The sequence below is a fragment of the Grammomys surdaster genome, unplaced genomic scaffold (genome assembly GCF_004785775.1).
Source record: "Grammomys surdaster isolate TR1022 unplaced genomic scaffold, NIH_TR_1.0 338, whole genome shotgun sequence".
Lineage (NCBI taxonomy): Eukaryota > Metazoa > Chordata > Mammalia > Rodentia > Muridae > Grammomys > Grammomys surdaster.
In genome coordinates this window covers 491,423-504,769 of record NW_021604757.1, presented here as the reverse complement: position 1 = coordinate 504,769, position 13,347 = coordinate 491,423, and the positions used below count along the sequence as shown (strand labels likewise).

Genomic DNA, 13,347 nt, shown 5'->3' with positions numbered 1-13,347 from the left:
TTCTAAATCATAGCACTATTTGAAATAATACCAATAAAGAAAAAAAGTGATGCCAATTAATAAAAGGCCTGGGGTGACAAGGAAAACGTGAGGAACTGGTAAGCAACTATTTTTATGTACCTGTGAGGCGAGAATGTGTGTATAGAGGCCCAACAACATCAGGTGTCAGCCTCAGGAATATTGTCCGTCATCTTTGAGACAGGGTTTCTCTCCGGCATGGGGTTCACCAAGTAGGCTGGGCAGAGGGGCTCACCAGAGAGCCTATATATCCTTGGGGTGACAGGTGCAGGCCACCACAGCTGGGCACTTCTATATAGTTTCTAGGGGGCAGACATTTGGTTTGGAAGACAAGCACCTTATAGAATGAACCATCTTCCCCAGGCTGGTCATTTTACACACACACACACACACACACACACACACACACACACACACCTGCATGTACTACACATAAAAAAGAAATTAATAGCTCAAAATGATAGTACATTACAGAAATACTAAAGTGCAAATGGAAGGAATCTCCTTTTGGTACGTGGAAATTGCCCAATGAAATTGCCGAAGATTTATTTGGCTTACAAGAGACAGAACTTAAACACAAACTTGAGAGAAAAATAAGGAAAATGGCTGACAAGCATACTAAACACCACCAGACCAGCAAAGGCAGGGAGCTATTAGTGCCCTTCTCAAGTCTTGCTTAGGCAGCCATGTTGGTAAAATTCATGGTGTAGCTCTTGACATTTCATGGACACACTCTCACAGACAACTTCCTGTTCCTCTGGCTCTTACGCTCCTTCCAGTCCCTCTTCTGCAATGTCCCCAGAGCCTTTGGAGCAGGAGTTGTGTCATAGACCCATCAGATTGAGCTAGAACCCACTAACTTTGCATTTTGAGTAATTGTGGTAGTTTGTAATGGTCTCCATATGTTGCCAAGAGAAGTTTCCTTGCTGAGGGCTGAGAACTACACTTACCTGTGTGTAAAAGAACAAATATTTAGAATATAGTCAAGGACTGTGCTCCTTTCATAAAATGGCATTTCTAAGTTCTCTTCCAAGATCCATGCCTTCGCTAGCTCAGGTTTCTGGTACCAAGCATGATTTCCCTCCTTGAGAGGTCTTAACTTCAATAGAGAGCTGTTGGTTCCTTTGCATGGCATCTTTAGTAGCCATGAAAGCTTTTCCTCAGGAAGGGCATTTTTAGGTTGGCTCCATCTGGGGTCCCCTGGGTCTTGTGTCTAAGGTTCATGGTGTCTTCAGCAGTAGGGACTTATCCTTCACCTCTAGAGCTAAGGACAATAACAATAGCCTATGTTTTAGGATCATCACAGACAACCCCTATGTTTAGGGACAAAGGTTTCTTACTCCTGGTGTTGGGTGTTCTGTTAGATAGTTTATGGCTTCTGGGAAGAGCAGTTAACCCAGATGGGGAATTCCATTTCCTCTATATATGCATATGAACAGACTGACAAGCACTATTATCTACTTTCTATGACTCCTTGCAAATTTTTCATTCATTCTTACTGTTATTTAAACCTCTCCTCCCCAAATAAAGCCTCATATAATGTACTTTGATCATATCCTCCATTCTCCTCATAAGCCCTTCCAGTCCCACTGAACTCCATCTCCCCAGGTTCCCCTCCTAATTTTATGTCTTTGTGTGTGTGTCACTGAGTTTAATTAGGGTTGCCTGCATGAGCACACATGGGGGCCATTTATTTGAACAAGAACAGAAAAATAAACCCTCTTAAGTACCTTTGGGACATTTGAAAAAACTGGCCATACCTGGATACAAACAAGATTCAAAGTCTCTAGTAGGCAGAAATAGATGGCCACTTGTATTAGCTTTCTGGGGCTAGTTTAACAAGTGATTACAAAGCCAGTCACTTAAAACAACAGAAATGTATCATAGTATGTATCATAGTTAATCAAGGGAAACACACACACACACACACACACACACACAGAGAGAGAGAGAGAGAGAGAGAGAGAGAGAGAGAGAGAGAGAGAGAGAGAGAGAGAGAGAGAGAGAGAGAGGCATGAAATTAGGAGGGGACTTGGGAAGAAGGCGTTTCGTAGGACTGGAAAGACATAAAAAAGATAATGAGGGATATGATCTAAATAGGCCACAAGTCCCAAACCAGTGTTACTACTCAGAAATTAAGTTGTTAGCACATCCTTTGTCCTCCAGAATTCCTGGGGAAGAACTGTCTGGCTTCTTGTGGCTTCCAGCAACCTGTGGCTTGTAGTCTTGTCACTGTAGTCTTGTCATTACTTCCATGGCCTCACTGCCTCCGTCCCTGTCTGTTAGCACCATTGTCTCTTACTGCACATACTCTGACTGTGCTTAGGGCTCATTCAGATAATCTTCCTCAGCATCTCCCCTTCTCAAGATCCTTAACCACATCTGCAAAGACCCTTTCCTTGTAAGGTGACATAGTAGGGCAGTATCCGAGGGCTGCTATTCAGCACAGTTCAGTAGCAACACTCTATACCAGGCTGGGTTCCTAGTACTTCAAAGGTATTGTTTGGTGCTTGTGAGACAGGAGAGAGGTGCTGTTCCCATCTCCCAGGTGGCTGGGCTGAGCCAAAGGAACCAACAGCCTGCCTGACCTTATCAGTTTGCAGCTAGTTGGGTGTTAACAGAAGATACTTAGATTTCATTTTGAAATTCCTGATTTACAGGAAAATCACAACCAGTACAAAAATTCACAAGTATTCTCAGCTAGCCTTTCTACATGTTAACGCTGGGCTTTGGGCTATCATTCCCTCTTCATGTATTTTAGTAGGTTTTTTGATTATTTAGCTGCACAATGTTCCATTTTCCCTGAAAAATATCACTGCATACTTAAAAGGGGGATGAAGTAGGGGTGTTTTAATCAAGTTACCAAAATATCTTTATCCAAACTTGGGGAGCTAATTTACTTACTTTTATTCAAATTTTATCAGTGGTCTTGTGTTAAAGTAAAACATAACGAATACTGAAGAGGATCCAACAGAGGACTACATACTCAGCTGTCACATCTCTTCAGCCTCACTTGAAATTTGAACCTTTTGATAAATATAGGTTCGTGAGGCATCAGCTCTGAACGTACTCCAGGCTGGCCTTGAACATGGAGCCTCTTGCCTCAGCAGCCCATGTGCAGGGATTACACGTGTGCAAAACCATGCTCCTGGCTAGGCTCAGAATTCTGTAGAATACTCCTTGACTCAGGTTTTTCTGTTACTTTTATTTCCCTGCTACTTCTTGATCAGATTCAGGTCATGCATTTTGGTTGGGGTGTGGTGTAGGGTTAAATGTCTTTGTGCACAACAAGTTGTACAAACAGAAAATTGTCTTAATGGGGGCTGGAGAGATAGCTCAGCAGTTAAGAGCACTGGCTGCTTTTCCAAAGGACCTGGGTTTAATTCCCAGCACCAGCATGGCAGTTTGTAACTTCAATTCCATGGGATCTAATACCCTCCTTCCGGCTTCTTTAGGCACCACGCACATATATGGTACACTGACATGCATGCAGTCAAAATACTCATACACACAAAATAAAAATAAAAATGAAAAAAATAAAGAAAAAAACTGTCTTAGTAATGGCAACATTAAAGTATCTTGCAAAAATAAAAACTTGAAGTTGGGAATGGGATGTGTTGAGAGAATGCAGGGAGAGCTGGAAAATAGTGAAAGGGGGCAGATATGATCATAGTTCATGGTGTGCATATGTGAAATTCTCAAAAAAAAAAAAAAAAGTCTTGTTCTCTATCCCAGGCTGGTAGCAAACAGGTGATGCTAGGGACACAGGTCAGTGGTAAGGCACTGACTGAGTTCAGTCTCCAGGACCATCAAGAACAAAGGTATAAAAAATTAACTTAAGAGAACCAGGAGGTATCCATACCTTTAATACCAGCACTTATGAAGTAGAGGCAGGAGGATTCCAAGACCAAGGCCATTCTCAGCTATAGAGTGAGTCTGAGGCCAGCATAGGATACATGAGACCTAGTGCGTGAGAACATAGAGCATATAAAGTTGTCAACACCAAGCTGAACTTCGTGACTCTACAAAATGCTTCACCGTTAATAACTTTGAGCACATGGTTTTAGTAAAACTTTTCTTTCAAGGCACTTACTTGAAATGTATGTTTTCTTGTCCTTGGCTTCACTGAGTGTAAAACACAAGAGAACGTGTGACACGTTACAGCAGAAAGCCAGAACAGGAAATTTTTAAAGCTGCTAAAAGGCCTCCCAGCTAGGATTATAGCTACCTTCTTACTGGTACAAGAAAACAGATTTTGCACCCTGCAGCATATTATGCTTGTAGAGAAATCCTTCCCCTTTTTGCCTATAGGTGAGAACCCACCATCTCTCAACCAAAACTATCAGACTAGCCAGAGTAGAAGCACAAAGAAGACAGCACCCAGGCTACCAGTTTATAGCAAAATGACAGGGGAAAGGGGCAAACAGGCACTTTTCAGAAAGCTAAATGTATCTGATTTAAATGGCTATCCTATATTCTGAGATTATGCGCAACCTAACTGAGGATAGAACAGTTTGACATAGTGACTTCAGGAGCAGACAGCAATTCTTTTATGTGTATATGTTTGGGTTAGGGGAGTTGTTCACTAGCTTATGAAACTAGTAGTTTGAAATACCTTAACTACTTCAATTAATTAGTTAATTGAATTAACTAATTCAATTTTAAGTAGATTTGGTGGTCTTTCAAACTAGGAATTGAATGAAACCTATGCATACAATGACTGTCCAGTTGAACATTTTGCAGAACTAACTCTACTTTGTGCATGCTTTGACACCTATAGTCAGCCTTAGCTTACTTTAAGGCAGTATAACTGCGGCTTTATTTTCCCCCATCAAGAATACACTTTCGGGGCTGGAGAGATGGCTCGGTGGTTAAGAGCGCTCACTTTTCCAGAGGTCCTGAGTTCAATTCCCAGCAACCGCACGGTGGCTTACAACCATCTGTAATGGGATCCAATGCCCTCTTCTGGTATGTCTGAAGACAGCTGCAGTGTACTCACATACATTAAATTAAAAAGTTAAAAAAAAATACTTCCATTTCAACACCACGGTTACATCTTTTATTAAAAGCAGATATATGAATTCTATATATGAGACACCAACTTAGAAAGGACATATTCCTATGACTCCTTACTACCACAGAATGAGTCTGTCATCCTAGCCAAGTAGTATGGGTTGCAGTGTAGATATAACGAACACTGGATATCCACACAGGCTGCTTTCCTGGATCTTGAGGCACCACAGGATGTGGTTGGTCTTGACATACAGTTTGGCCCACTTACCTTTACATTTCAGTCACACTATATAGCATTCAGTATTTACATACATTTGAATAAAGCAGACATAATGTGTGTTCCAAGAATAACATTTTGTGGGCTTATGTGTTAGAAAGAATTCCGTGTTTCAATTCTCTTCATGTCTGAGCTTCTTTTGAGAAGACCAGTTCCATATAAATATGTAAACTGGAACATACATTTAGAAAACCTTACAGAAACTGGTGTAAACTGCATTGTATCTGCCCACAGCAAGTTAACTAAGCACCATTCCCACTAATGCTAAAAATAAAAGAGTAGCTAGCCATTACACTTTATAGTAGGTTCCAGACCAAACATAACATGATCATTGGCATTCTGGGCCAGATGGGTCTATGTCTACCTCTGTTATCTGTTCCTTTCTGTCAAAGTGTTCCACATACATTTGCCAAGAACATTTACATTAGACTTCAAATTACTCCTGGTTCTATCCAGAATATATGTTAGGAGCCTCTAAAAGGAATTTGTTTTCTGCCAACTATGCCATGTTAGTAATTACTGAGACTCTGGGGACAGGCAGGTGACTGCCTGGTGTGTAGGCACAGGTCAAGCATCCGGCCAAGGGGCTCAGTGACTCAGCAGCACTTAGTTCTTCTTGGTTTTCTTCAGATAGCGATTCCTCAAAGACTTGTTGAAACCCATGGTTATTTTAAAATAAATCCAACGAGGCAAGATTGAGTTTATTGAGCCCTAGAGAGAGAAATGGGGGAGATTTATAAGCACAGCCCACAACTGAGTTAGACTTAAGGGACTCCTATCTGCCACCTCCCATTTTTCTACATTATTAGTTACAGAGATTTTAAAGTTCTTAGGTATACAGTTTGAAATAAAATATAAATGTCATTTTTAGGGTTAAAGACGTACAGCACCTTGTCTGGAAAGTATATGTCTTAATGCTAACAAATCATACAGAAAGAAAAGCCCAAACTGGAAAATATGGCTAAGATTTAGAAATGTACATACCATGAGAGCGTGGATCACATAGCCGGTAGTGCGGGTCTGCAAACCTACTGTTTTAATTGCAGATTTCACAAATGTCTCTGCAGAGGGTTTATCCAAGGTCGGCTTCCGTATTTTTGCCAGTTTTGTAGCTACAAAGTATGGCAGGACACTCTAGAAAGAACCACCCCCATACAAAAAGAGAAAAAGAGAAAAGAAACAAAACATGCAATTTATTAGGAAGGCTACCAACTCAGAACTGAGTGAGATGCCTGCCTGCCTGTTGCTGAGAGTTGAAGCATCCTCATGAAATCTGGAGTTCGTATCTTTAGAAAAGTGGGAGCATCATGCTGCTCTAACCAACTTCACAGAACATATAATAGCAAAAACATGAACTGTCATACAGTGATGACTTCTGGGTAAAATAGAATTGGAGGCTGGGAAAGTGAAACAGAGCATAAGCCAGCATTTCTGAATCTTTACAAGGAAAGGAATGGGCAGCTGGTGCTTGGGATGTCCTTCCTATCCTGGTCAAGAGGGCCTCTGCTGTGCAGTCAAGCAGCATGAGGCTTCTGGTGTCTCGGAGGGACAACTCTGCTCCATCATTCCTGATGAATTACACTTGTTCTATGAACGTTAGTCCTTCACAGGTGACATTCCACTTCTCTTCCCTGGTGTTTTAATGTCCTGCTCCTGAAGTTGTATAAACTGCTAATGTTAACATGGGACATCTTTTTTGCCTCCTTCTGTTTTGGGAAGAGATAATAAGAAAATAAGATAATAAGAAAATAGCCTGGGTGACCAGAAGTCACTTTATAGGACAGATGTAAGTGTGACTCTAAACATGAGCTTTTCCAGGCATTTCACCAATGCGAGGTTCCTTCTCCTGCATATGCACCCTGTGTCTGGCTGTGACACGACACAGAACACAAAGAACCTGCATTATAATGAGTTCTGGGAGTCATGGTAGAGAGGTTCTTCTGTGATACAAAGGACTTCAGGTGTACAGTAGCTCAGCAAACCCTTGTTCCTCTCATAGTGTGAGAAGAAGGGGTGAGGTCTACCAGCACTGCTATTTAAGAAAAAAGAACAGTTCAACATGTGGTTGAAATAAAAGAAGAAAATGCTCTCACTACAAATAAGGCTGAGGTCTCTCCACACTTTGGATTTCTTTACTGCTGAGACTGGAAGGAACAGCCCCACATCTCTTTGGAGATTTGTTTATATGTGTATTTTTTTCATACATAATTTTGTACTCTTCTCACTCTCAAGTGTAAGTCAAAGAATATAGCTCACCACCCTTACTGTGAGAGCTGAGCCTTTGACCCATTAATTCAGAGTCTACCTGGGGCCATCCTCCACCTTCCTCATCCCACAGGAGGCAAGCCCACACTAAGCCACTAGTCAGCAGAGCACACCAGCAGCTGGGGTGACTGTGTAATGACATCTGAGGATGTATTTATTGGGACTATTAGTGTGCATCATTTTTTATGAGAAAGATGTTCTGTCAAGTCTTTTGTCCATTTTGCTACATCATCATGAAGGCAGGTTGATGAAGTCTCAGGTTGACAGACTGTGAACTGTGGGGTCCAACTGTTATGCTGTTTGTTCACTACATAAAGAGGTGAGCAGCACAGACGTGTGTAAGCTCTGGAAGCAGGGAACAACATGCAAGTGTAGCTCTCCTCATCTTTTTTGCTACATGCTTTCTGATTATATATAAGGCCTTTCCAGAGAACACAGTGCACAAGGGGTGCTGGGAAGTCTTGAGCTCTAGAGATAAAGCCAGTCTGTAACTATGCCTTTCACTTGTGCAGAATGCTTTGAGTTTTTCTTTATCATTTTCTGCTTCGTTTTTCTTTCTTGTTTTCTACTCATTCAGAAAACATAAGCAGCATAAATTGGACTATCTTGATATTACAGCATTCAGTTGCACTGCCTGACTGAACCACATGGTGGCACCACAAGATAACTCATGGCTTTAGGGTTCAGCTAGCTTGTGGTGGGGTTTTGAAGAAGCCTCCAGCTACTGGGGGTGGGGAAAGACATGCGTACTTGGGAATTCCTAGCCAAATTGTATTTTCCCAACTAATAAATGGAAATTCTAAGCTGAAAGGTTGAGTACATCTACCCTGGATATAAAATCAAGGTGTCCATCAGTGGCCTACTGAAGCATGCCGGGCTCAGAGAGGAGGCAGGGCTTTGGGCATAAGCGCTAAAGAAAGCTGAGGAGTCAGCTAGACACCGAGATAAAGGAACAATGGGAGCAGAAAAGAGCAGCGAGGAGCAGCGAGGCATTTTTAGAGACTGCAAGGAGTTCGGTATAGTGCAAAAGAAAACAAGCCCAAGCACTAGGCAAGTTCTCTAACACAAGCTCAAGAGGACAGCCATGTCACCTCCAGTCTCAGTGCAGAGGACAGCATGAGGCACACAGCAGGGCAGTGAAAACTGACTGAAGGCAGAATGGACTGAAGGCAGTATGGAATAGCAATTCAATGCAGAGCACTAAACTGTACTAAGGACCTTAGTCATTTAAAATGAGCCAGCATTTTAAATATTCTGAAACTTAAGCAAGATCATCTGCCTCAAGAAAGAAAGCTGTGAAGGCTATTAAAAGGAATATGTGAAGTTTATGGAGAAAGTAAATTAATCTTTTATGTCAAAAGCCATCAAAGTAAACACCCAAGAAACAATAATTAATTTCCTCTGCCTATGCAGGAAAGGATTCTGGGAAACAAATATGAAATAATCTATACCTTTCTGTACATTCTGTAAATGTTTTCAAAGCAATAAAACTTAAAAAGTCACTTACACCCGATAAGTCACCATGACAAGTTTTGCCCCCTCAGAAACAACCTGACCCTGACAGCCACAGCTGTGGGCAAGTATCCTGATTTCCAAATTTAGAATCTCAAACTGGAAATAATTAGTTAGGCCATAAGGCAAAAGCTGATGAAGCTATGCCTGTGCTCAGCTTCTTAGATAAAACAGCCCCCAGAGATCACACTTCGGTATGTTGGTCTCCTCTTATCCACGGGAGTAGATTGCTTAGACGATGGTCTTCATAGAGGATGTGCTGTAGAGTCTTGACTCAGCACAGGGAAGGCACTACAACTGGATGCCATGGCAGCTGGGAAGAAGGACGCCCGAAGACACGTGGCAGACATGAAAGAATCAAACGCTGAGTCTTAGAACTTGGCAGAGCCAGCTATGAAGTAAATATCCTGTCGATCAGACCTTTCCGTGATAATGCTTGAAGAAAATGTGGATCAAGGAGTTGCAGGCTTTGCTCTTTTTAACAAGACTCTACCCGTGGCATCTAATCTTGTTAATGTGCCCTTCTCTAGATTCACTTGGTCCCTCCTCGATTCCCCATCTTCCTTCTGGTCCAGCAAAGTAAAGAGCAAGGCAAAGCCAACTACAGGGCAGTTTCAGCATTAGGCTGACAATAGTCAGCACACAGTTGTTTGCTTTGTTTTCTTTCTTTTCCAAGGTGTGTGTGTGTGTGTGTGTGTGTGTGTGTGTGTGTGTATGTTATGTATGTACTTATTAGATGGGTGTATTTTCAGGAGTCTTTCTTTGATCACTTTCCACCTTTATTTTTTTAGGACATTAAAAAAAAACTTATATTTTTAGGACTTGTTGATTCTGAAGCTGGCCAGCAGGCTTCAGGAACCTGTTTGCCTTTCCTTCCTTCTCCAGAGCTGGGGTCAGAGGCACACGCCCAGCTTTCCTTCACACTGACTGAGCTATCTCTCCAGCCTGCATACATTTTTAAGGCAAAGGCTGTGGTTCTATGAGTTTAGGGAAACTTGACTTCTTTTAAGTCTGTGTCTTCCTTCTCCTTCACTTAGGATCTGAAGTCCTCCCAAGCATATGGCTGACTAAACATGTACATTACAGCTCTGCTGCTTGCAGTCCTCTACCTGCAGACTATGAGTCTTTCCATAAAAGCCTCTTGATTAACTCAGGGGTTACAAGAACTCTTTTGGGTGACTACTGATCCTACAAAGAACTTGCATTCAAACATATGGAATATGTATGTTAGTATTATCAGGGAAAAAAAAGGGAAACTGAAACTACACAATCTCCCAATCTAACAATTAATTTCAATGTATCCTAGAAGATGTTTAGATACTTGGGATATAATCATGTAAAAAACAGATTCTGATTTTACAGAGGGAGGTGGGCAAAGAGCACTGACGATAGAGACTATTTCTGCAATTAGGCTTAGATAAGGTCATATATAAGTAATGTTCTGACAGAAAGGACGGAAGCTAGCCCAGAGACATCTGATTGCAGAGCCTTTTAAAATGAGGTGAACAGCCAAGGGTGGAAATCAAAGCACCATGGGTCATAAAACTCAAGAGTTTTAATCTGAAGACATGAGATGCTTTGGTGGAATTTTAAGCAGGGAAGTGAAATGACTGGAGTTTGCTTTATTAGCTCTGGCTACAATGAGCAGACACGAGGGCCTATCAGCAAAGACAGCAGTAGTGGGGTGTTCTAGTTAGTGATACTATTGCTGTGTTAAACACCATGGCCATAAGTAACTTGGGGAGGAAAGGGTTTATCTCAGCTTACAGTTATAGTCAGTCCATCATCTGGGAAAGTCAGGATAGGAAATTAAATAGGGCAGGAACCTGAAGTCAGGAACTGAAGCATAAGCCATGGAAGAACATTGTTTATTGGCTTGCTTCTCATCATTTGCTCAGCCTGTTTTCTTAAAGCACCACCGACTGTGAGGTGCCCTCCCTCCCTCCCTCCCTCCCTCCCTCCCTCCCTCCTTCCATCAATCAAGAAAATGCCCTATGGGCCAATCTGGTGGGGGCCTTTTCTCAACTGAGGTTCCCTCTTCCCAAATGACTCTGGCTGAGTTAAATGGCAAGCTGATTATCTAGCCTAGGAGGCCAGATAGAGAAATGGTCCAGAGTAAGACACAATGGCTGGCGCCTGAGATTAAGGTAGTAGCAGTAATGTCATGAGATGTAGCCAGACTGGACACATCTTCAGAATAGACTTGATTCTGCTTAGTGATCTGACGGACGGCAGACCTTCAGCCTTGGAGTTATATAAGCCTGTCCTTTCTCCACCTGCTGACATTCAGCACTGTCACTATAGGGGGTCACTGTACTCCTGTTTCTTGTTCACTGTCTGCCTTTCTTGCTACCATACTCCAAACTAGCATACCAAAAACTACACTCTACACACATCCTAACTGGAGAAATGTGAAACATAATACATAGGCCTCTCGTTTAGGGTCCACTGATTGGTGGTGTGTTTAAATATCTGTTTACTCTCTCTTGTGCCTTGAGGCAGGGATCTTGAGTCTTACCTTTTGTTGCCTCACTTCTGACAAATGGAGATACTCCCTGACTTTAGGCAAGACATACAACTGTTAATTTTTATTTTCGAGTCTGGGACATGGGGTCAGGTTAATATCAACTCAAATGAGGTACTAGTGAGTGAGCATGGGGCAGCTGTAGGTGCTCCATACTGCATGCTGCTTCTGTTTCTCGTCTCTCTTCTCCATACTATCTCTATACGATCACTTCCCAGTTCTGATGTCCCAGTTATATATGTCACATCATTCATCTCATTTGCCTTCAGGATTCAGGAATTAAGGATCAAAGCCACAGAGAAATTTTGCACAGGTCAGATGACTACTAACAGGTGACAGCAGAATTCCTGGTCTGTTGACGCTGAACTCAGCGTCTGTCCCTCACTGTCTCTAAGAACACAGACAATGAGGTTTACAGAAAACTAGACTGGACCAAGGGAGACTGAAGTCTTCATGCTTTCATCTCGACTATGGCTTTGAAACGACTAAAATCCAGATGGACTATCTCTTCATATGGGAAGCTTGTGAAGAAAGCATATAGGGTGTTAAATTTAAGGTAAACTGTCTAAGGAAGTAGGATATTTGTATGTTTTAAGGAGTCTCCCCACTGATGGCTTACTAGTGCAACAGAAAGAGACTCCTGTCTTCCCATATGACAACCTACGAAGGACATAGCAGTATGAAAAAGCATAACCCGAATCTAACTACAAGCATGTGTCAGATAAGCCCTAAATGAGGGATGCTCAAGACAGAAGAGTGAGAAGGAGTGCTGTGCTCTTCTAAAACATCAGTGGCATAACAGAGCGACAGAGTCCAGATTGAAAGAAACACAAGAAATAGGAGAATGGAATACTGAATTCTAGACCAAATGCTTTGCTGGAGAATAAAACATTACTGTAGAGATGTCTGGGAGCATAGCTCAGTAGCACAGCACTTGTCTGGTACTTGCCTAGAGGTTCTACAGTCAATCCTCAGTACCAGAAAACAAAAGGAAACTGTAAAGACTGTTTCAGACTGGGTATGGTGATGCTAGAAAGTAAGTAAGTAAGTAAGTAAGTAAGTAAGTAAGTAAGTGAACAGGTAAACAGTGAGCACAGATGATCTAATCAATAACATTCTATCAGCACTGAACCTCACGCTGTTAACTCTAGTGTAGTTATCTAAGAACTTACTTTTCAGACGTGCACTAATGAATCTTCGGCAAAGTGATCTCTAAATAAAAATGACTTAGGAAGAAAACCAAGAGGACTGTGGGAGCTGAGTTGGCCCTGGCTATTCCTCACTTCCTCAGCATTTATTGACTGTTAGAGAGCACACAGCAGACTAGGGCCCATTCTCCTCACACAGATTTCATGTGAGTTTCGGTCTTTGAAGGATGCATGCATAAATTCCTTTTGCTTTTCCCCATAGGTCTTCAATGGGGGGGGGGAGGAGAGAGGGAGAGAGAGGGAGAGAGAGCGAGAGAGAGAGAGAGAGAGAGAGAGAGAGAGAGAGAGAGAGAGAAAGAGAGAGAGAGAGAGAGAGAACACGAACATTAGCAATGCTACACTTTGGTAAACAGCTTTGTTCAGGAACACATTGCAACCTGGGAGTGGTGGTGTATGGCTTTTACCCAGCACTCAGGAGGCAGAGGCAGGTACTTTCTGAGGTCAAGGCCAGCCTGGTCTATACTGTAATATACGCTCTAAGAAAATAAACTAAAAAAAAGCCACTTGGTGAGCAGACCCAGCAGCAGCAC

General features: G+C 42.1%; 1 protein-coding gene across 1 annotated transcript in view; it reads right to left on the bottom strand.

Annotated features, from left to right (window-relative positions):
- Positions 1-5,054: 5,054 nt before the first annotated feature.
- Positions 5,055-13,347, bottom strand: part of Hsd17b12 (hydroxysteroid 17-beta dehydrogenase 12) — a 124,167-nt gene continuing 115,874 nt past the window's right edge. The window contains exons 10-11 of the mRNA XM_028778587.1: positions 6,293-6,442; positions 5,055-6,019 (exon numbers count right to left, since the gene is read on the bottom strand). Of these exons, the coding sequence (XP_028634420.1) occupies positions 5,915-6,019; positions 6,293-6,442 (255 nt within the window). The 3' untranslated portion in view covers positions 5,055-5,914. The remainder of the gene's footprint in view (positions 6,020-6,292; positions 6,443-13,347) is intronic.